Source organism: Mycteria americana, chromosome 5, assembly GCF_035582795.1.
Source record: "Mycteria americana isolate JAX WOST 10 ecotype Jacksonville Zoo and Gardens chromosome 5, USCA_MyAme_1.0, whole genome shotgun sequence".
Lineage (NCBI taxonomy): Eukaryota > Metazoa > Chordata > Aves > Ciconiiformes > Ciconiidae > Mycteria > Mycteria americana.
The window spans coordinates 14,164,128-14,189,312 of NC_134369.1; the positions used below are offsets into that span (position 1 = coordinate 14,164,128).

The 25,185-nt window shown below is 44.3% G+C and overlaps 1 protein-coding gene across 4 annotated transcripts in view; it reads right to left on the bottom strand.

Moving 5' to 3' along the window:
- TUB (TUB bipartite transcription factor) overlaps positions 1-25,185 on the bottom strand; it is a 111,009-nt gene that overhangs the window by 48,885 nt on the left and 36,939 nt on the right. For all 4 annotated transcript variants that reach the window (XM_075502192.1, XM_075502191.1, XM_075502193.1 and 1 more), the window contains exons 2-3: positions 4,366-4,417; positions 2,794-2,956 (exon numbers count right to left, since the gene is read on the bottom strand). In XM_075502192.1, the coding sequence (XP_075358307.1) occupies positions 2,794-2,956; positions 4,366-4,417 (215 nt within the window). The remainder of the gene's footprint in view (positions 1-2,793; positions 2,957-4,365; positions 4,418-25,185) is intronic.

Below are 25,185 nucleotides of genomic sequence, written 5' to 3' on the forward strand. Positions count from 1 at the left end.
AGTACTTTTGTGCTACACAGAATTAGCACAAGGAAAAAAAGAGACTAGAGGAGGATGATAGGTGGAAAGAAGTGTTCTTTTGGTAGCATTTGCAGTACAGGAATTGATTTCACAAACACGCTCATCCAAGCAATGTAGTTCATTCAGTAGACCGTCAACTCCCATCAAAGAGTCATTCTTAACTTAAAATCAGCATGCCCATAACAGAAACAAATGAACGGAAAAGAGCAGAATAGTTCTTTAGAAACAGCCCAGCTGTCTCATGCATCCGACACTCCCACATACAAACGTTTTCATTGAAGGGGAAAAAAGTGCCAACCCTGAAGCTGAATACCATAGTTAAAAATGGCCATCAAAACCTAACTACATACCATGCAAACAGTGTAACCTAAGACACTAAGCACGTTCCCAGAGAAGACCACAACAAAAAAGGACACTTCTGGAGTTCTTCCAATATTTTCAAAAGCAACGTTCCTAACAAAGGATTTTACAAGGCAATAAAACACTTTAGTAGGTAATTAAATTCTCCTAAGTTGGCTTTTGGTAACTGCACAGTTTATTACAAGGACAGCTGTCCCCAGGGATTAACAAACTCTGGGTTGAACATGAGAAACATTACTATATTTTTTGCTTCTCTGAAACCTTGTGAAATCTTGAAGGGGTTTGAGAGACAAATTTAGAACAAACTGATTTACGGAGAATAAACTAGTAAGTATTCCAGTAAATGGTGTGGTGTGGTATAACATTACAGGAAGGGTCACTTTTACCTTAAGAGCACAGTTAATCTCACTTAAGTCAGAAAGTCCACTCTGGTGCAAACTGTTGCAAAATTTAGCTCAGTTAGAGCAGATATGAAATTTGATACCACTTATGGGACGATAATGTCTGTTTCTCTGATCTGTGAAAATTAAAACCTTGTTCAACTGACAATACAGAAGGTTTAGTATATGATGGCACCTCTGTACCATAAGATACTATCTCTTAGAACAGTTCTGTACCATTGATAAGCTATTGAGTGACAGAGGAAAGAGAGAAAAATTCTGTTTTCTCTGATTAAAAAATTTAAAAATCTCAAATTCAAATTCTACGTTAAATCAAATTCTTAGGTCAGACTGGAAAGAAGTTTAGTTTCATCTTAAAAATTTTCTTCCCAGACCCTGAGAAAAAGACAGCAAAGAGAGAGTAATATTACTAATGCTTTTAATATTTATTAGAAAAGCTTAAAAATTAAATTTAAAATTTAAATTAATTAATTTAAAATAATTTAAATTTAAAAATTAAAAAATTATTAATTAAAATAATACTAAGAGAAAAAATAATGCTCCATCTGAAATCACTTAGGGTAGCCTATCTCCTTGCAGAAGCAAGATAAAAAAGGTCCAATATTAATGAAGCCTTAGCATTTAATCAATGCAATTTGCAGTTTCTAACAATAAACTCTGTAGCTGTAACCACACCAAAAAATTCTACCAATTGCAAACTGGGGGTAGAGACTCTGGAACCTGCTTTTCTCACAGCATGATTAGTTAGTCCAGTAAATACCTGCCATCACCTTGTTGAAAGATGTGACCAGCAACTGAAAATGAAATGATAGGACAGATGAAAAGTATAGCGTGTGCAGTATACTTGATAGAGATCTGAACTGAATGATGAATTAAGTTTTTGTTTGTTTGTTTAAGACGAGGATACTGGTTGGTTTGGGTTTTTTTTCCAGAGGTAGATTCACAAAGGCATCTTAGGTTTTGGGTTTTAGACATTAAACCTTAAGTACTCTGCCACCTAGTAGCGTTCCCAACCTGAAAACAGCCAACTGCATTGCCAGTACCAGTAGATTTCAGCTCATGTCCTCCACTCTCTTTTTTTCCTTGTACCAAGTCTGTGTAGCACATACCCATCAATACCCAGGGAAGGGGAAGCCTTTTGCTATTGAGGCTTATGAATTCCTTATGAATCAAATTTGACTTAATGATCTGCAAAACAAGAAAATTTGAAAATTACTGTTCTCTGTAACTCTTGGAGGTGTTAGCAACCTGGAATGAGATCTACAAGGGTTCAATATTGAACAATTGAAACAATATTTCCTCTTGGAAATCCTGAGGAAAAGTATGCACCTAACCTCGTTAGGGGGCCAACACGCATGGGCCATATGAGCACAGAACTAAGTAACTACTGGTTTCCTTAGGATTTATTCCTGATGATTAAATTCTTTGAAGTCTAACAATACAAAAATGGCATTATCATTTTTTCCCTATGGCTGTGATATCCGAAGTGTCTCTGTCCCTTCTGGATTCTGTAAAAGCGTAGACCACATTGTACAAGCTTGAAATGTTCTTCTCTACCTACTCACCTATTTTAATGAAATTTGCAGAAACACAGTATCTTTGAAACTATCATATCCAAACTTAGCTGAAATTAGTTAACAGTTTTCAAATTGATCATTAACACTGTTAGGCTTAAGCAAAATTATGTACAGAGGAATACACAGAGTGGAATAGCATAAGCTTTACTTCAGTAGGAACCAAGGCTGAAGACACTTAAATATTCATGGCAGAAGGGACAAGCCACTCTCTCTTCCCCACAGCACTGAAATGGCAGCTAGTTACCTCACTCCCTCCTGCTAGGCTAGCATTGCAAGTTCCAATGTTTTTATCCCCAAACACAAGTGAAGGATATCAGTTATCTACTAAAAAATCCAAAACAAAGACCTTTGTTCTCGTTAGCATAAATGTAACATGGACAGCATCATACTATGACTTGCAGTAAATATACATGCAATAGATTATATTCATATACCATGATATATGGTGCTGCTGTTGCTGTTAAGATACGATTCAACCAATGGTGCCTGTTCTTCCGAATGTTTCATTCTGCGTGTTCTTGTGCGACTGTCCACATTGGACTGAACCATTAATGGCTCCTGGCGCTTTTTTTTCTGCTTCTGTTCTAGCAATGCTCGCTGAGGAAAATACAAAGAAAAGCATCTGTTACTGGACTCCAAACAGTAGCAATCTATGATGAAAAACAATGGATATCCTTACACCTTCTCCAGTTTTCCAGTGGCAGCAGTTGGCAAGTAGGATATTGGGATATCGGGTTATAGGAAATCTTTCCAAAAAAACACAACCAACCCACTGCTAAAACACCTTCTGCTGAAAGCAGCAAATAATTAAAATAGGTCTTTCTGAGCAGTCTACCAGCTGTCAGAGCTTGCTTGGAAATAACCCGTGGGAAAACAACAGTGTGAGATTACTGGCTGTGAAGCAATGGGAGGGTAAGCAAGGGCATGAGGCAGAGATGCCAATTTAAGTTCCTGTAAATTAAAAGCAGGTAATCTGCAAACTAGAATCAAGTGATAATGCTGGACATGAGCCTAATTTAACAACTATACAAGATGAACTTTAATTAAACACTTGAATTTCTCAGCAAGACCTGCTGAAAACCAAAACCTTCAGCATCTGATGGCAGCATAGGCACCTCTCTCTTTGAGCCCTCTTCCACAACCTCAGAGAACTGAACTGTTAATTTTACTTATCCATTACCTTACCATTTCCCTGGTCCTGTACAGTGATTTTTTGCTTTTAGAAAGGAGATGGACTAAAACCAAAGAACAAGAATGGAGAGTGGACTCTTTCAGCTCCATAAGTTGTGTGGAACACCTCAACATGACTTCAAAATTATCAGAATCTAGTACAGGATTATGGCATTTGAAAATGAGATGCTGGTAGACATGCAAGCTGATAAAACAATGGGAAAAGAAATGTACAGAAAAACATAAAATTAAATTCACAAGGTTTAAGTATAAGCATGACAAAGTTTTGTGAAAAGTGGACCACAGAAAAATCAAAGGAGCAGTGGAAACCTCAAACCCCATTAAAACTTGATAGCAAAATTCCCTGAGATTTAACGGGAGAGATTCTGAATCACCTTCTTGTACAAGTTGTGTAGGAATACAGTAGCAAAATAGGCAACATAGCACATAGTGCCACTAGTTTACAGCCACAAGGGCTAAATCCATGGAATGAAAAGGAAAATATGTAGAAACTTTGTAGTAAACCTCTGTTGGCTGGCATGTCTGTCAGAACCTCTTGTCCTTTCTGGTGCATCAAAGGGGTAACAAACACACTGTAAGTCAGCTTAAAACAAGTCCAAGGCAGTGGAAATGAGAGTCACTCAAACCACAGTTGTAAGAAAAATTCTAATGGAAGTTAGACTTCTAAGAAAGCTGTCACCTCCACAGACCTCTCTTTTGCATTCCGTAATCAGAGGATGCAATTTTCTATCAATTACCAGATACATATGTCAGTGATTTCATTACTCCAAGATCTAGACTTCAGAGAGCAAGTAGGTCCCCCTCCAAAATCTTACCTGCCTGTCAAGCTTCTGCTGACGCAGGCTGCTCCCCTCATCATCCAGAACACTGCAAAGACAAAGAGTACGTAATTGGAACAAATTTATCACTCAAAACAACACCTAACAGCAATCACTGGAGCAAACTCTTGCAGGAGTTATCCATATAAAACTCCATGGAAGTTTGCCTGCCCTAACCTGCAAAAGTTGGCTCAACAGAATTTAAATGCAGTCCATGAAAAACTGAAAAATTCTGGTTCACATAAACTTCAATAAAAATATATATTCAGCCAGTTCACAAAGAAATGCAAAATACACAGTCTATAACTTGTTTTCTTCTCCACTGTCTTCTAATGCAAAATGTCAATGTATACAGCAACAGGGCTTGATTGAAAATTTGCATATAAAGCATATAAAAAGTGAGGAGTGTAAGAGAGCTGCTTAGCAACTCAGCAGTATTTAAAATTATGTTAGGAAAATTAACTGTCTAATCTTTTGCACACTGAAAACTAGAATTTATTCCTGAATATCTGAAAAGTCACACTGATTGCCATGCACTTCAACTTTTAAAGACTGGGAAGACAAACAGTATTGTGCACTGCCATATCTCCTTCCATTAATTGTTGCAAGTTGGGAGATTAGCTCCTGCACATTCAATCATTTTCATTAATTAGATGTTAAAAACTAATGTCATTGAAATCAGAAAATTATTTTTGTTAAGTATTTTATCAAACTACTGACTACACTTTATTATTCTGGAGAACAAAGGTCTCTATTGTAAGAAAATTACGGTTAAACATTGAACATAGATAATTAAATCTTTTAAACTGTAATGTATCATGTACAAGGAAAATATTTCTATAGAACTAAAACAATAGCCTCTTACAAGTAGAATTCATTTTCTCTTACAACGCATTTTTATAAAAGATTAGCCCCTTTTTGATAATCACTCTTAATCAAAAAGAAAAAAGGAAAAAATCCAGGACAAACGAACCTGGATTCTGACCTACATACAAGCAAATTGTATTGCAAAGGAAATTTCATAAAAAATGTGACTCCCCATGTATTAACACACACTCTTTAGGAGACAGTTAACATTATAGTAGAGTTAGATAGGATAGCTAATAAAGGCATGCAGAATGCCACCTCTCCAATGCCAGCATTATCGAAGACCTATAATTAGGCATTATTGGTAGCATCAGCCTTTTACAATTTATACTCAGGTTATATGTTACAAAAGGTTGTTGTTCCACAGAATGAAACTATGCTGTACAAGTACCTCGGGTATGAAATTACACAGTCTCTTGTAGAGGTAACACATTACTCATAGTCCACAAAAAAATTGAAGAAAACAACCCCTCACACTCACAAAAATGTTCTGCTTTACACCAAGCGTTCTTCATTTGATAAACTACAGAAACAATTTATAAAAAGAAGACACACATTCCTCCATGGCATACAATATCAGGTTTTTTTCAAGAGTGCTTCACTACAATTGCAATACATATTTGCTGCACTGCTAGAAAGTAAAACTACCCAAACGGATATCTTTGGCCAAACAATTGAGTAAAAGATGCCTAAGTATAAAGTTTCAGGTGTAACGGCCTGAACAAATCCTCCTCATTTAAGACAATGCTTGAAAAAAGCCAAAACCATGTAATGATGCTAATACAGACCATAAGAACTGCAGAGGCAGCAATGCATATACAGCCATAAAACCCAGAGAGGTCAAGAGCCAATATTGCTCCAGTCATTTGCAGAGGTAAGGAGAAAACTCTGCTCTCTTCTCATCTTCTGCTTTATAAATCAGACTATGCTGACTCCCTCAGATATGTTAAATGAGCTATATATACACATCTCAGACATTCCCATAAACCACCAGTTCAGTAATTATCTTTATGTGAATATAATGGTTTTCAGGATTATGCTGGTTTGGCTATAATTCTAAATTCTGTATCACAGACAAGGTCTCTAAGCACTCTGGATGACTCTAGCTTCCCCTGCTTTCCCATCACACCGTATCCTGACATAATACACTGCATGGAACAAGGGAGCAGGGAAATGTTCTTGGTCGGGTTCTAAACCTTACCTGTGACTCCCTGGGAAGCCACAACAAGCTAAATTCAGGTTCAAGTAAACAAGCACAGCTCCCTCAGGTCTCTTTATGCCCAACCTTGCCACAGTAAACATGGCAGGTTAAGTAACACCATAGCAAACACCAGTCAGAGAAAGGGTGTCATTTGCATTGATTCAGCATTCCACAAATGCAAAGCAACTACCAGACACACCAAAGGACTGCCAAAAAAATGAACCTCCATCCAAAAACTGTGGATGCTGTAATGTTAAAACACCTCTCCATATTGCCCTTCTACTGCAAGACATTGTTTTTAAAGCCTCTGAATATATACCATCAAAGCTGACACCAAAAGCAGCATGCCTTGAAAACCAGCTGACATGCTCCTCTGGAACTTCCAGGTCCTTCATTCTGTCACTTCATATTTTATAAAGTTCTGGGTTGTTTTCCACAATCCTTTTGTAAATATGCATTAACTACAAGCCTTGCATTATTTAAGCCATAACATTCAACAACTAAAACTGAACTCCAGCTTTCTTCAGTGATACTGAAGTTCAGGAGAATACAGTTATTTCAACAATTCTCGCCCCCTCCAGATTACTGGACTTGCACTAGAATGCCTTACTCCCACCAGACAGACACACCACTCTTTCGAATCCTCCACAGTGTAAAAAAGGCCTTAAAAGTAATCTCATTACCACCAACTATTTTAACAGTTACTCAATGCCAGTATCAGTGAAAAGCTGCAGTTCTGTCCTTTCTTGATGCCTAAATAATCATTATGCAAGTCCAAATAAAAAGAGGACCCAATTTAGCCTATATATTCTGCTAGAATGGCAGAGCACTCTAGTTCGACACTGTGTACTTTGTTAATATTTTCTACAGGACTAGTGGACCTTGGAGTTGCTGATTACCAGCCAGTATTTCACATTCCCTGATTTTCAATGGAAGAACTCTCCTGAAACTGGCTGACTCCCAAGATTTGCTATTAAGGGACATCAGGATTTTAATAAAAAAATAAATAAAAATAATAAGCTTTGTTTCCATAGCAATTCCATCAGGTCCTCACTCTTGCTGCCTTTAAAAACATCTGCAGTGGACTCTAAGATGCAAGTGTGTAACCACCACTGACTCTTCCTCACAGTTCAGTGAAGCCTTGCAGAAAGATTTAGCAGACAATCTTGCCACAGTGTCTGGCAGTCCACGCACTCTGACAGATGCTCCAGGGTCCAAGGCTGAAATCCAGAGAACCTACCCTATTCTTTCTTTGGAAAACACAAAAGTCTTGGAGCAGAAGCACAGCCTTTGCCCTTCCTGGTCTTTTAAAAGAACAAAAATCAATTGCTCTTTCCTCTGGAAAGGTTGTGCACATGGTGAGGTCTCAGCCTATCCTGCCCAGTTTCAGAAGTGGCCATGGTTTTGCTGCTCAGTGGTCCAAATAACTGGGATGGTCAGAGACTAAAGGCCCAGTACAGTGGAGAACTATGGCTGTAACATGGCAGCACCACTACAGGAAATAATCTCATAGAGAGCAAGGCTGTTAGAACAATTCTGCCTACACGTCTGATGTAATGCTAGAAAATCCCAGCAGCAGCATGAAATTCAGTCAGTCTTAATAAAGAAACATAACTTTATAATTCATGAAAATTGAATTATTGAAGAGAATGCATACATATTAACAATCTGATGAGCATGCTGAAGCATCCTGAAGATCCAGCAAGGTTCAGTTTTACTCTTGTTTGATCAAGTATCATGTATCCACCTGGCATCTTGGCTATGGCTTTGACCCCATTTAAAACAAAAAGCAATTTTACACTATACATAATATTGTAAACAGCACTTCAGTTTGCAGTAATAGTCTAGTCTAAATTCAGTTTACAAATCAGAGCTTGTATATATTTCCTCCAGGGAAGACCCGTCCATCTGTACATAACTTGAGCAACCCACCCATTAGAGCTTACTGGATGGGCTTAAGAAGTCAAGCCTATAGCTATATATCTTAAAGATTCATATTAGCAGCCGGGACCAAGGCTCACAGAGATTTAAGTATTAAATTTAGATAGCATGTTTTCACATTTTAAAGACGGCATTTGATTCAAATATCCCCACCTCCTATTTTCTAAAGGGAAATACATTAAATGAACCTTTTTGTCAAAGTATTACTGTTCATACCACCTTTTTAAGACACAAGATCTATTTTACAGAGGCAGTGTCAACATTAAATTCAACTTACACAAAAATAACCAGGCTTTCTATACTGCTGTATGTCATAGTAAAGTAAAAAATATAAGCAAGAATTTTAATATTCTAAGCTCTTCATAATCTATATTCCTTAAAAATCATTTAGAGAGAAACCCAAGACCAATCAGGTTTTAAGGATGAAGCTTCATGATTACATGAAGCTCCACAATTTACTTCTGAGATGAAAGCAGGAGCTTCTGTAAATCAACATCTTGGTACATTTTACTGTAATTCCACATGGACTGATTTCGATTTAACTAAAATCTTAAAAGCCTTAATTGAAATAACAACATTTTACAGCAAGTACTTCACCTTTATTCTTTGAACATGCAAACTGCCCACATTTCAGTATGCCATTGCAAGAAAAATAACTAGGAAGAAATGTTTTTTTTTCAATTAGAATGTGCAAGATGCATGTAGTCACTGATTTTATTTATTTTTTTAAAAGAAAAAGTCTGGCACAGTAAAGCAGCTCTATGGTTTCTGCCTGACAAATGAGGCAATATTTTTGTTCCTTCCTGACACTATTTCATAAAGGAACATTTTCTATGATAATACCTTTTTTACCAGGACAAAGGTCCAACATCACATCTATCACATCTTTGCATCTTTTGCACTAATTGCAGTGAGAAGTGTTCCTGGTCAAACAAGCAAAGACATATACTACCACTAAACTTCCCTACACTGTTTAAAAGTGTCACCCTTGTATTTTCTTGTTCTACTGCTTCATGATAATACATTACTAACAGCAGCACCCAAAAACTCTAGATGAAATCAGGGACCTTTGCACAAGCAAAATGAATGTATATACTCAAGGAAAATTCCTGAAACAAACAGTTCACATGATAAAAAGATGAGGAATTGGATAAGAAAATCTTACTCCCATTTACAACACTAAACCAGAAGCAACGGAAAGTTAGAGGAGATATTTTCATCTCGAGTTTCTTCTGCCATATTGTCAACTGCAATTCAAAAACAATGGATGATCAAACCAGATAGAAAGAAAAAAAATACACCATACCAGACTAATCTTCAAGATCACTCAGATCTTTTCCATGCACTCTTGTTGTGAAGAAAGCTGGTATGTTGCTGTGCTAGGAGACACAGGTTATGGGATCTTTTAGCACAAGGTTGACTCAAAAGGACAAGAACGGGTGTAACGTGCCATTTGAACATTACAAAGTCTCTAAAAACATATGAAATAAAATTCCTGCCCAGAGATAGCACTTGGCTTATTGGATTCCATCTGTCATATTCACCCAGTTTATACTTCTCTATAATCTCTATAATTCCATAAAACCCAACTGCTCTGGATAATGTTACTGTTAAGCCTTTAGGAACAAGCTTTCCAGCAGCACTGATGAAATGCTACTGTAAAAGCCCATTAACAGGGTCAGGGACCTGCAGGCTGAAGTCATGCTCCAGAGCGAATGGCCCACAGTTAGGTTCTTCAAAGTGAAATTCAATGAATTCCTAACCAGTGAAGCCAGCAATCTCTATAAAGTTCCAACACCTGCAAGTCCCCACATAAAATAAGGTCGGCTCCCCCATGTTCGCCATATGCTAAGTTCACCAGAAGACTCCCGGGAGAACATTATTATATCAGACATACACCCTAATCAAAGACTTTTAAATAAAACAAATCACTGAAAGACGGAGAGGGCTCCCCTCATGCTAGGAATCATCAAGGTTTTCTGACCCCAATGCAGTTGCTCAGTCACCTGATTTAGAGTAAAACCTGCAATTACTATCTTCATGGTAAAATGCCACGGTAAAAAGCTACTATCTTTACGGTATCTTTATGATAAACTTCTTTCCTGGGCCATCTAAGCAAGCAAGTCTGGCCACCTTCTTCATTGAGGAGCAGCCCAAGGACTTTCAATCTTAGTTTCCTCTTCTACTGCCAACAGCAGCAACAGCAGAAGCTCTTGGATTTCTCCTATGCCATACTCATACAGCAGAGCAGGCAACAGCCTACCATTACTGGTACACCTACCAGTTACCACTGAACTGACCAGTAAAGTACAGACACCGCAACTGCTACAGAAATGAAGATTGCATTTCTTCATGTGAAGCTTCAGAGGAATAAAATGATTTCACTGTGAATCTTGCACAGTAAATAAAAGCATGCCTGTCCAGGAATACAGCATTGCTCCCCCACCCATGCAGCTGTTCTGAAGACCCTTAAAAAGGCTAAAAGAGATAAAGCAAAAGGAGAAGGAAAAAAAGGCAGGAATATGAACACAGATATTTGTATCAGAATTATCAGCACCAAGTCAGCCACAAAACACAAGAAGATGCAGAGGATCATACATGGTGCCAAAGATCCAAATGGCACTAAAAGTAATGCCTACAGGGCAGATGGCTGAAAATAGAGACTGAATTTATAGTTGCAAAAATAATTACAGAACCAAATGATTTATTTTCTTTTCAAATCCTGGCTGGGAAACTAGCTTAAAAATCAGTAAATGAACAAGGCCTTCCTGAATTGTTGGTCGTATTTGCTTCAGTAAGGTTTATCTAAATGTCCATTATACATTAAGATCTATGACACTCATTATGCCTGTCCAACAGTTCTGATTTGGGGATTTAAAAAGAACAACAAAAAACTTTTTAGCACTCTATATTTCTCCAGTAAGTCAACGCAAAACATTATTTGTTAATGTTTTTCTCTTCCATCCCTCCTCAGTCATATGATAAGTATTTGCACCTGGGCAAGAGATAACACCTTTATCAACAACCTAGAGGAGACAACTGAGTGCACCCTTATCACATTCACAGAGATGACAAGCGGGGGGGACCAGTCAATATACCCAGGGCAGGGCTGCCATCCAGAGGGACCCTGACAGGCTGGAGGAATGGGTCGACAGGAGCCTTATGGAATTTAACAAGGACAAACACAAAGCCCTGCACCTGGGAAGGAAGACTCCCCTGCAACAATATGGGCTGGGGACCATCTGCCCAAATAGGACCTGGGTTCTTGGTGGACAGTGAGCTGGACATGAGCCAGCAGTGTGCCTGGCAGCAAAGGCAGCCAACAGCATCCTGGGCTGTATTGACAGGAGCATGGCCATTAGATCAAGGGACGTGATTGACAGCCTTCCTTTTCTCTGCAGTTGCGAGACCCCATATAGAAAACTGCATCCAGTTTTGAGCTCCCTGGTTACAATAAAGACGTTGATGAACTGGAGCAAGCCCAAAGCAGGGTAACCAAGGAGGTCTGGGAGCTGGGCTGGAGCACTTGTCCTGTGAGGTTGAGGGAGCTGGTCTTGTTCAGCCTGGAAAAAGGATGGCTTTGGAGACACCTAATCATAACCATAACCAGGCAGTCTGGAAAGGTTGTGCAGTCTCCATCCTTGGTGTTTTCAAGACCCATATGAATAAAGCCCTGAGCAACCTGGTCTGACCTCACAGCTGACCATGCTGTGAGCAGGACATTGGACTGGAGAACTCCAGAGATCCCTTCCAGCCTCCAGAGGTCCCTTTCAGATTCTATGAATAGTGCCCTCCTTTTCGATGTCACACAGAACTAAAATATCAGTGTTCCAACTGAGCTACACGGCAGATTATACAAGCAGATTAACTAAAAGAAAACGTAACAGGAACACACATTCATAATTTTTTTCTTAATTCCACATAGAGAATTGTTAAGCTAAACTCCAGCTAAATCCTGAGCATGACCACACAACTGTATTTTTTCTCTGTTTTAATTAGCACAGTTCATCAACATAGATCTCCAATTATTACAACTTCAGGGGTATATGAAACCAAGAGAAATTGTAGAAATCAAGTTTTCTAAATGTTTCACTCAGAATAAGTTTAAAAAAAACAATCATCAGAGTCAGGTAAAAATATATTGGAAGATGGGTGTATTACAGAATAGATACAACCAAGCACTGACCAAGAGCAAACAGCCCAACAGACTCTCAGTGCTGAAGGGAACAACAGGAGCTCTACAGATACTATAGATATGCTTTGTATTAATGAGATCCAGCTTTGAGTTCAATCAGAAAACTGCTATTCACCTTCCGAGAACAAAAATGAAGTCACTGGGAAAAAGAAACTGCAGTTTAGGATCTGAAATGTCTAGGCTGACAGCTTTCAGTGAGGATGGTAAGAAGCCAGGAAAAGATCTAATGAGAGGAAAAGCAAAACTATTCCCTAAAGCATATTGCATGTTTTAAATAACCTGAACTACAGAGCTGCCCCTATTGCCCTGGAAAGATCAGTTGAACTAATATTTGTACAGATTCATTCACTGCAATTACACAGAGGTGAATAAGCACACAGCAGTAAATTGCAGGTAATGAAAATAACACCTAAGGGAAGAGTGGATGGCTGGGCTATTTCTTGCCCTCCCTCAACACACACAAACTCTGAACACAATGTTAGAAAGAAAATCTATGTCCCAAAAGAGAGAGGTGAATTTAATAAACATTAATGATGGAGCACAAAACACAATAGCCTTTGGGTATTATGTGAGCTATGCTAAAATTGTATTTAAAGCAGATTGATGAGAAGTGGCTGAATAGGAGCAAATTGGGAAGGAAAAAAAAACCCCTGACCTGGAGATTCACTACCTGCAATGCAGATGGATCCAGATGACAAATGACATGACTTTCAGGAAGCGCGTCTATTGAAAACGCATCGCTGCCAGCCACAGGAAACATCCAGCCCTAACTGGCAGTCTGATTACTCTTTCAGTACCAAAATTCAACCAATCTCAATCATTAAAACAGTAAAATATATGCACAAACGAAACCAACCCATTAATGTATAAAGCATCCAGCCACAACAAACAGTAAATTAAATGAACAGAAACTAGGGAAAAGTATTGTCTGGATAAGGAGACTGCACTTACACATACACTGTAGAACAAGAGTTCTCCGCCTGGACCTCAGAGGACCACAACGACTCTCCCATTCCACTACTGCTGCACTGGTAAAAGATGTCACCTAGAACAGACCTCTGCGATTCTGATATGGAGAAGACTGTGACTGCGATCAAGAGAAAACCTGTGTAAGATGATTGCTGGCTCCTTTCCCTCCCTCTCTTATACCTGTTCTATGAAACATGGTTTTGTCCAGCTGGCAGCGTACTGGACCTATTTTACATCAAACAGTATAAACGTTCCAAGACACCTGTAAAATGAGATTAACAAACAAGTCTTAACTCCTCTTGGCAACACCTTCGTGATGCAAGAATGAAGCATTACAGGTACAGTAACTAACCTAAAAACAATGCTGCTCTTTAAAATAATAGTATAATTGTGAAGTGTTTAACAAACAAAACACTGATCCCAAGGATAGGGTCAATGCTGCAGGTGTTCAGTGAGGCTTCTCCCTGCAGTAGGCGTGTCAACACAGGCACAAATATGTAGATCAAATACGCTGCTGCTGAAAGAGATGATATCTGAGGTAATTCATTAATGCAACAACTTATTAACAGATCCCACTGCCTACCTATGTGTTTAGGACAGAATAGGAAAAAGATACAGTTGTATTTATTGGATTTTTAAAGGAATAGTAAAATTAAGCTATCAATTTACTGAAAATGTGAAGGCGAAAGACACTACCTAGTCTCCCTTAGCTGCTTTGACAATCAAAACTGAGGAAAAATACAGTAAGAATTACAACTCTGACAGGAGATGTTAGTGAAGTGAAACAGCCAAGCTCCTTTTTCCTTTTTACAGGTGGTTTTATGCTTCTATGGAATACAGTTTCTAAGGAAAGACATGTCATTTCATGATAAATACTAACCCTGAAACAAAATATTTTGTCACTTTTTCCCCCCACACATACTATCTTTATAATCCAATCTAGTACTCTTTTGTCCTGAACTGAAGAAAGCAGAGTTTTCATTTTGGTTTGAGTTCATTCTCTGTATGTACCTTCTATACAAGTAGCAAATTCTGACAATCCTAGACAAGATTTTCAGAGGAAAAATGAGTTTGTCAGATCATGGTGCCTGAGTACATGATATGGATTTCGAGATTGGTAAGATGCTGATGGCTGGACAAAGTAACAAACACCATTTGGCCTAGATTTTGTACCCAATAATGAAAACTAAGTCATTATTTCTAACAGCACTCTATGCAGATGAGGTATTCCATACAGTCTGATCCGCATACTTGGGCCCTGATCCCAAACAATGTTAGTTCAATGTCATGAAAATGTTCCCACTAATTTCACGTTGCATAAAAAGATGCATACGTATAAACCCCTTCAGGTTGGAATTTTTAATGATAAACTCCTGGAGACAGAGAATTGTTTTCACAATGTGCATATACAGTGCCTGCACAAAAGACACTCTATTTCTGATGGAGTCTTCCAGGTATTAATACAATCTTAAAAAAGCATAGTAATAATAAGGTTGGGATGGTGACATTTCCCCCCCCCGTTTTTTTTAATGAGACAGAGGTACTCACTCCTTTCTAAAACATGGTAATGTCTACAGTATTCAAAGGTAATTTCAAAACAACTTACACATTTCATCTTTTCTAATTTATCAGTTCCCTCTGAAAAGATGATCTTGTGAGGAAACAACCTGAAGAGCATTATTCTCAATTTCAAAACTAAGCCAATCTCTTTCCTTTGTTATTGTGTACAACCAAAGGTGGGTAAGTGGAATCCACTCTCAAGACTTAGGAAGTGGCAGGAAAACTTTACAACATGGTCAGAGAGTTTTCTGCAGCTGCGAAGCAAACAGCTACTGAGAAGCAGTGGCAGATAACCAACATGGGAACTTTACTCACAACAAGAGTATTAATGACTGTCCTGTGAAAGCTGGTCCCTCTAATTACCTAAGTCAGTCATCCTTCTGGGAGTTTACAGTGAAGGCAGACATGGTGGTCACCTGGATGGCGTTGCACACTGAATGATTCCTTTAGGGTACATTATCCAGTATGTAGAAAACCACTTAAGGACTGACAGTCATACATAAAGGCTTCTCAGCACAGCAGACACCAATGCGATCTGTGAGCCCATCCTGTGTTCTTGGCCTCCACTCAAGAATTCTGCTCCTTGGAGAACTGGAGGGGAGGGGCTCTACCCCGCAAGGCTGTGGCGGACCACCAAAACAGGCTCCTACCAATGGCAGGGCTGGTCAGAAAAAAATCATTCCATTACATTGATTAGATCCAGATTTTGAAATCTGACATCCTGAAATTCACATCTACTCTAAATCAGACAGAAAACCAAAAGCATTCAAATTTTCGATAGCATAAATAAAACATCTACAGAATTGAGCCCCTGGCAGCCCTAGAATCTCAAATCCTATGCCTTTGCACCTCCCTGACTGCCAAAATACAGAATACATAAGGCCCCAGAAGGTACAGAGTACTCAGTGAGAAGCACAAGAGATGGATCATCTATCGTGGAGGCTGCTGACAGAGTAGGTGGGCAAGCACTCAAAGAAATTCCCAAACGAATTTTACCCAATACAACTTTTCAGGATAAGGCTTTCTCCATGAATAATTTTGATGAAAGAAAGCAGCAAATGCTGAGAGAAGCTCCCCCCTCCCCAGCACATATAACCATGCAAAATACACAGTTGATAATATTACAGTATTACAACATAAATATGATATTATCACATTACTATTAAATTACTAAATATCATTATGCGAAACTCTTGAAAACTGTTGGAACTACAGTACAGCCAACAAAGTCTCTATCATTCATTACATTTCCTGGGTGTTAAAGATTATTAAGAAAACGTGGTCAACAACTTTAGCCATCAGCACCCGGCCGTCCTGCGGGCTCACCCGTTCCATCTCCTGGCATCAACAACTACTGTGTTGATTATTGCCATGGGTGGTGTGAGCCCTTCTTTCCTATCCCCCGTCCCCTCCCCCTATTTGAAAAAAAAAAAAAAACAAAAAAAAACAAAACCAAAACCAATAAACCAAGAACCTAACAGTAAAAATGCTTTCCTCCTCTCTTGTTTGGTACTTGGGCGACTGCATCTGGACTCCTCTGTCCCCTCCTGGTCTCCCCAGTCCAGGAAAGACACTGATGCGTGGGCTGTGGGGCCCAGAGCAGGGCCTTCGAGATGGTGAGGGGCCAGGGCACGTGGCACACAAGGGCAGGCTGAGGGAACTGCCTCTGGTCTCAAGGGTGGTGAGACACTGGAGCAGGTTGCCCAGAGAAGGTGTGGATGCCCCATCCCTGGATGTGTTCAAGGTCAGGTTGGCTGGGCCTTTGAGCAACATGGTCCAGTGAAAGACACCTGTCAGCCTCACCTCTGTGCCTGGGAAGACCATGGAACAGAGCCTCCTAGGAGCTATGGCACGTGGAGGACAGGGAAGTGATTTGAGACAGCCAGCATGGCTTCACCAAGGGCAAGACTTGCCTGACCACCCTAGTGGCCTTCTATGGTGGACTGACTGCATCAGCGGACAAGGGAAGAGCTACAGATGTCATCGATCTGGACTTCTGTAATGCCTTTGGCACGGTCCCCCACAACACCCCTCTCTCTAATGGGAGCGATATGGATTGATGTTCGGTGGATGAGGAATTGGCTGGATGGTGGCATCCAGAGGGTAGTGCTCAACGGCTCAGTGTCCGGATGGAGATCAGTGACGAGTGGTGTCCCTCAGGGGTCCGTACTGGGAGCAGCACTGTTTAATGTCTTCATCAACGACATAGACACTGGGATCGAGCGCACCCTCAGCAAGCTTGCAGATGACTCCAACCTGAGTGGTGCGGCTGACACGCCTGAGGGACGGGATGCCATTCACAGGGACCTGCACAAGCTCGAGAAGTGGACCCATGCGAACCTCGTGAGGTTCAACAAGGCCAAGTGCAAGGTCCTGCACCTGGGTCGGGGCAAGCCCGGGTATCAAGACAGGCTGGCGGAAGAAGGGATTGAGAAGAGCCAGACGTGAGCCGGCAATATGGGCTCGCAGCCCAGAAAGCCAACCGTATCCTGGGCTGCATCAAAAGAAGCGCGGCCAGCAGGTCAAGGGGGGTGATTCTGCCCCTCTACCCGGCTCTGGTGAGACCCCACCTGGAGTGCTGCCTCCAGCTCTGGAGCCCTCAGTACAGCAAAGACATGGACCTGTTGGAGCGGGTCCAGAGGGAGGGCCACAAAAATGCTCAGAGGGATGGAACACCTCCCCTGTGAGGACAGGCTGAGAGAGTTGGGGTGGTTGAGCCTGGAGGAGAGAAGGCTGCGGGGAGACCTTATTGCGGCCTTTCAATACTGAAAGGGGGCTTATAAGAAAGATGGGGGCAGACTTTTTAGTAGGGCCTGTAGCGATAGGACAGGGGGTAATGGTTTGAAACTGAAAGAGGGTAGATTCAGACTAGATACAAGGAAGAAATGTTTTACGAGGAGGGTGGTGAAACACTGGAACAGGTTGCCCAGAGAGGCTGTAGAGGCCCCATGCCTGGAAACATTCAAGGTCAGGCTGGACGGGGCTCTGAGCAACCTGCTCTAGTTGAAGATGTCCCTGCTCACTGCAGGGGGGTTGGACTAGATGGCCTTCAAAGGTCCCTTCCAGCCCAAACCTTTCTACGATTCTATGGTTCTATGCTTCAGTATACTGCATCAAGCTTCAGTTGCTTCAGGTTGCAAAAAACCAAGCTGATTTAGAGACGTCTAGAAGACCAGATCTTGCTATTTTAAGGAGAATCTGCAAACTCACATATACTTTGCCCCAGGAAAGAGAGAAGGTCTTTGTAATCATTGAAAAAGGGAAGAGCAGTGGAGTTGAGTCTTCCTCCAAACAACTCTTAAATGCCCCTTGAAAGCTTCAGCTGATCCTGCTTGATTAGACTACAAGCAGCTTTTGGGGGAAGTTAATTCTTCAGCTTTGTGTCATACTATCCCGTAACTACCTTCGTAAAAAAGGTTAGTATCCCTGAACTCTTCAGGAATCCTTTAGTGGCACTGTCCTCCGCTACTGAGGCGCCCAAATCTTACCAAAGCAAGACTTGTGCAACACCTTGTTTGTTATAGTGAAAGCGTATTTTCTAGCTCTGTTTTCCAACATGTCTCGTCTTTAATAGATACAGGCGCAGCCGCTTTTGGAGGGCAAATGCAATAGTCCTGCTGTCATGTACGAGGCCGTAGTTTTGGAAGCTCCTTTTCTAGTAAGACTGTTCCTGTTAATTCATGTGCACACCCCCGGATGCAGAGGGACAAATGCACTTCTCGAGGGCTGTATCCAGTGCCCGCCTCCATCCCTTTGAGGGACCCCGACCCTCCTGCAGCACCCCTGCCGCCATCTTGTCCAGGGGAGCCCGGGCACGGGATGAGGAGGGGGCTGGAGCCCAGGCACACGAGGGGAGGTGGAGGGCAGTCCCTGTGCCCAAGGGGCAGCGGAAGGGCACAGGGGAGCGATCCCCAGGAAAGGGGCCCTCAGCCCCCCCGACCCTGCTCCTTCTCCCACATGAGGCCATCTTTCTCCTTCTCCCATTCTTCAGGCCACAGGCCCCCCAGCTCCCAGAGCAGCTGTATTTGGCCACATGCGTCACCGTCACAGTGGCCTCCTGATGTCACAAGCCACCTCGCTACTGTTTGGTCGGGGCCCTATAAATACAGGGACCCCCGCAGCCGGCCCACAATTCACTGAGCTTCGAGGCCCTCGAGTTCCAAGGATGCCTGGAAACAAGAGGTGCAGGAGAAAAGCGGGTGGCTGCCTATCCTTGCATGGGGGGAGAGAAAACGCGTGGCTGCAGGAACCGCAGGGGAAGAGGAGGCAGCTTCAGACGGGGGGCACCGTCAGCCACATGGACCCTGTGGCTGATGGTGTGGAGCCCATGGAGGTGGATCCACCAGAAGACCAAGAAGAACCGATGGAAGTGGATCCACCTCCAGCACGGCTCCCCTGGCACCACAACACCGTGCCGGGGCTCCCCTCCGTGACGCCACAGCAGCGGCGGCGCAGGAGCGCCCAGCACTGCAGGAGCGCCCGGACCCACCGCCGCACCTGCCGTTAGCTGGCAGGCCCAGCCTCCGCGCCCGGCCGTCCTGCGGGCTCACCCGTTCCATCTCCCGGCATCAACAACTACTGTGTTGATTATTGCCATGGGTGGTGTGAGCCCTTCTTTCCTATCCCCCGTCCCCTTCCCCTATTTGAAAAAAAAAAAAAAAAAAAACCAATAAACCAAGAACCTAACAGTAAAAATGCTTTCCTCCTCTCTTGTTTGGTACTTGGGCGACTGCATCTGGACTCCTCTGTCCCCTCCTGGTCTCCCCAGTCCAGGAAAGACACTGATGCGTGGGCTGTGGGGCCCAGAGCAGGGCCTTCGAGATGGTGAGGGGCCAGGGCACGTGGCACACAAGGGCAGGCTGAGGGAACTGCCTCTGGTCTCAAGGGTGGTGAGACACTGGAGCAGGTTGCCCAGAGAAGGTGTGGATGCCCCATCCCTGGATGTGTTCAAGGTCAGGTTGGCTGGGCCTTTGAGCAACATGGTCCAGTGAAAGACACCTGTCAGCCTCACCTCTGTGCCTGGGAAGAGCATGGAACAGAGCCTCCTAGGAGCTATGGCACGTGGAGGACAGGGAAGTGATTTGAGACAGCCAGCATGGCTTCACCAAGGGCAAGCCTTGCCTGACCACCCTAGTGGCCTTCTATGGTGGACTGACTGCATCAGCGGACAAGGGAAGAGCTACGGATGTCATCGATCTGGACTTCTGTAATGCCTTTGGCACGGTCCCCCACAACACCCCTCTCTCTAATGGGAGCGATATGGATTGATGTTCGGTGGATGAGGAATTGGCTGGATGGTGGCATCCAGAGGGTAGTGCTCAACGGCTCAGTGTCCGGATGGAGATCAGTGACGAGTGGTGTCCCTCAGGGGTCCGTACTGGGAGCAGCACTGTTTAATGTCTTCATCAACGACATAGACACTGGGATCGAGCGCACCCTCAGCAAGCTTGCAGATGACTCCAACCTGAGTGGTGCGGCTGACACGCCTGAGGGACGGGATGCCATTCACAGGGACCTGCACAAGCTCGAGAAGTGGACCCATGCGAACCTCGTGAGGTTCAACAAGGCCAAGTGCAAGGTCCTGCACCTGGGTCGGGGCAAGCCCGGGTATCAAGACAGGCTGGCGGAAGAAGGGATTGAGAAGAGCCAGACGTGAGCCGGCAATATGGGCTCGCAGCCCAGAAAGCCAACCGTATCCTGGGCTGCATCAAAAGAAGCGCGGCCAGCAGGTCAAGGGGGGTGATTCTGCCCCTCTACCCGGCTCTGGTGAGACCCCACCTGGAGTGCTGCCTCCAGCTCTGGAGCCCTCAGTACAGCAAAGACATGGACCTGTTGGAGCAGGTCCAGAGGGAGGGCCACAAAAATGCTCAGAGGGATGGAACACCTCCCCTGTGAGGACAGGCTGAGAGAGTTGGGGTGGTTGAGCCTGGAGGAGAGAAGGCTGCGGGGAGACCTTATTGCGGCCTTTCAATACTGAAAGGGGGCTTATAAGAAAGATGGGGGCAGACTTTTTAGTAGGGCCTGTAGCGATAGGACAGGGGGTAATGGTTTGAAACTGAAAGAGGGTAGATTCAGACTAGATACAAGGAAGAAATGTTTTACGAGGAGGGTGGTGAAACACTGGAACAGGTTGCCCAGAGAGGCTGTAGAGGCCCCATGCCTGGAAACATTCAAGGTCAGGCTGGACGGGGCTCTGAGCAACCTGCTCTAGTTGAAGATGTCCCTGCTCACTGCAGGGGGGTTGGACTAGATGGCCTTCAAAGGTCCCTTCCAGCCCAAACCTTTCTACGATTCTATGGTTCTATGCTTCAGTATACTGCATCAAGCTTCAGTTGCTTCAGGTTGCAAAAAACCAAGCTGATTTAGAGACGTCTAGAGGACCAGATCTTGCTATTTTAAGGAGAATCTGCAAACTCACATATACTTTGCCCCAGGAAAGAGAGAAGGTCTTTGTAATCATTGAAAAAGGGAAGAGCAGTGGAGTTGAGTCTTCCTCCAAACAACTCTTAAATGCCCCTTGAAAGCTTCAGCTGATCCTGCTTGATTAGACTACAAGCAGCTTTTGGGGGAAGTTAATTCTTCAGCTTTGTGTCATACTATCCCGTAACTACCTTCGTAAAAAAGGTTAGTATCCCTGAACTCTTCAGGAATCCTTTAGTGGCACTGTCCTCCGCTACTGAGGCGCCCAAATCTTACCAAAGCAAGACTTGTGCAACACCTTGTTTGTTATAGTGAAAGCGTATTTTCTAGCTCTGTTTTCCAACATGTCTCGTCTTTAATAGATACAGGCGCAGCCGCTTTTGGAGGGCAAATGCAATAGTCCTGCTGTCATGTACGAGGCCGTAGTTTTGGAAGCTCCTTTTCTAGTAAGACTGTTCCTGTTAATTCATGTGCACACCCCCGGATGCAGAGGGACAAATGCACTTCTCGAGGGCTGTATCCAGTGCCCGCCTCCATCCCTTTGAGGGACCCCGACCCTCCTGCAGCACCCCTGCCGCCATCTTGTCCAGGGGAGCCCGGGCACGGGATGAGGAGGGGGCTGGAGCCCAGGCACACGAGGGGAGGTGGAGGGCAGTCCCTGTGCCCAAGGGGCAGCGGAAGGGCACAGGGGAGCGATCCCCAGGAAAGGGGCCCTCAGCCCCCCCGACCCTGCTCCTTCTCCCACATGAGGCCATCTTTCTCCTTCTCCCATTCTTCAGGCCACAGGCCCCCCAGCTCCCAGAGCAGCCGTATTTGGCCACATGCGTCACCGTCACAGTGGCCTCCTGATGTCACAAGCCACCTCGCTACTGTTTGGTCGGGGCCCTATAAATACAGGGACCCCCGCAGCCGGCCCACAATTCACTGAGCTTCGAGGCCCTCGAGTTCCAAGGATGCCTGGAAACAAGAGGTGCAGGAGAAAAGCGGGTGGCTGCCTATCCTTGCATGGGGGGAGAGAAAACGCGTGGCTGCAGGAACCGCAGGGGAAGAGGAGGCAGCTTCAGACGGGGGGCACCGTCAGCCACATGGACCCTGTGGCTGATGGTGTGGAGCCCATGGAGGTGGATCCACCAGAAGACCAAGAAGAACCGATGGAAGTGGATCCACCTCCAGCACGGCTCCCCTGGCACCACAACACCGTGCCGGGGCTCCCCTCCGTGACGCCACAGCAGCGGCGGCGCAGGAGCGCCCAGCACTGCAGGAGCGCCCGGACCCACCGCCGCACCTGCCGTTAGCTGGCAGGCCCAGCCTCCGCGCCCGGCCGTCCTGCGGGCTCACCCGTTCCATCTCCCGGCATCAACAGCTACTGTGTTGATTATTGCCATGGGTGGTGTGAGCCCTTCTTTCCTATCCCCCGTCCCCTTCCCCTATTTGAAAAAAAAAAAAAAAAAAACCAATAAACCAAGAACCTAACAGTAAAAATGCTTTCCTCCTCTCTTGTTTGGTACTTGGGCGACTGCATCTGGACTCCTCTGTCCCCTCCTGGTCTCCCCAGTCCAGGAAAGACACTGATGCGTGGGCTGTGGGGCCCAGAGCAGGGCCTTCGAGATGGTGAGGGGCCAGGGCACGTGGCACACAAGGGCAGGCTGAGGGAACTGCCTCTGGTCTCAAGGGTGGTGAGACACTGGAGCAGGTTGCCCAGAGAAGGTGTGGATGCCCCATCCCTGGATGTGTTCAAGGTCAGGTTGGCTGGGCCTTTGAGCAACATGGTCCAGTGAAAGACACCTGTCAGCCTCACCTCTGTGCCTGGGAAGACCATGGAACAGAGCCTCCTAGGAGCTATGGCACGTGGAGGACAGGGAAGTGATTTGAGACAGCCAGCATGGCTTCACCAAGGGCAAGCCTTGCCTGACCACCCTAGTGGCCTTCTATGGTGGACTGACTGCATCAGCGGACAAGGGAAGAGCTACGGATGTCATCGATCTGGACTTCTGTAATGCCTTTGGCACGGTCCCCCACAACACCCCTCTCTCTAATGGGAGCGATATGGATTGATGTTCGGTGGATGAGGAATTGGCTGGATGGTGGCATCCAGAGGGTAGTGCTCAACGGCTCAGTGTCCGGATGGAGATCAGTGACGAGTGGTGTCCCTCAGGGGTCCGTACTGGGAGCAGCACTGTTTAATGTCTTCATCAACGACATAGACACTGGGATCGAGCGCACCCTCAGCAAGCTTGCAGATGACTCCAACCTGAGTGGTGCGGCTGACACGCCTGAGGGACGGGATGCCATTCACAGGGACCTGCACAAGCTCGAGAAGTGGACCCATGCGAACCTCGTGAGGTTCAACAAGGCCAAGTGCAAGGTCCTGCACCTGGGTCAGGGCAAGCCCGGGTATCAAGACAGGCTGGCGGAAGAAGGGATTGAGAAGAGCCAGACGTGAGCCGGCAATATGGGCTCGCAGCCCAGAAAGCCAACCGTATCCTGGGCTGCATCAAAAGAAGCGCGGCCAGCAGGTCAAGGGGGGTGATTCTGCCCCTCTACCCGGCTCTGGTGAGACCCCACCTGGAGTGCTGCCTCCAGCTCTGGAGCCCTCAGTACAGCAAAGACATGGACCTGTTGGAGCAGGTCCAGAGGGAGGGCCACAAAAATGCTCAGAGGGATGGAACACCTCCCCTGTGAGGACAGGCTGAGAGAGTTGGGGTGGTTGAGCCTGGAGGAGAGAAGGCTGCGGGGAGACCTTATTGCGGCCTTTCAATACTGAAAGGGGGCTTATAAGAAAGATGGGGGCAGACTTTTTAGTAGGGCCTGTAGCGATAGGACAGGGGGTAATGGTTTGAAACTGAAAGAGGGTAGATTCAGACTAGATACAAGGAAGAAATGTTTTACGAGGAGGGTGGTGAAACACTGGAACAGGTTGCCCAGAGAGGCTGTAGAGGCCCCATGCCTGGAAACATTCAAGGTCAGGCTGGACGGGGCTCTGAGCAACCTGCTCTAGTTGAAGATGTCCCTGCTCACTGCAGGGGGGTTGGACTAGATGGCCTTCAAAGGTCCCTTCCAGCCCAAACCTTTCTACGATTCTATGGTTCTATGCTTCAGTATACTGCATCAAGCTTCAGTTGCTTCAGGTTGCAAAAAACCAAGCTGATTTAGAGACGTCTAGAGGACCAGATCTTGCTATTTTAAGGAGAATCTGCAAACTCACATATACTTTGCCCCAGGAAAGAGAGAAGGTCTTTGTAATCATTGAAAAAGGGAAGAGCAGTGGAGTTGAGTCTTCCTCCAAACAACTCTTAAATGCCCCTTGAAAGCTTCAGCTGATCCTGCTTGATTAGACTACAAGCAGCTTTTGGGGGAAGTTAATTCTTCAGCTTTGTGTCATACTATCCCGTAACTACCTTCGTAAAAAAGGTTAGTATCCCTGAACTCTTCAGGAATCCTTTAGTGGCACTGTCCTCCGCTACTGAGGCGCCCAAATCTTACCAAAGCAAGACTTGTGCAACACCTTGTTTGTTATAGTGAAAGCGTATTTTCTAGCTCTGTTTTCCAACACGTCTCGTCTTTAATAGATACAGGCGCAGCCGCTTTTGGAGGGCAAATGCAATAGTCCTGCTGTCATGTACGAGGCCGTAGTTTTGGAAGCTCCTTTTCTAGTAAGACTGTT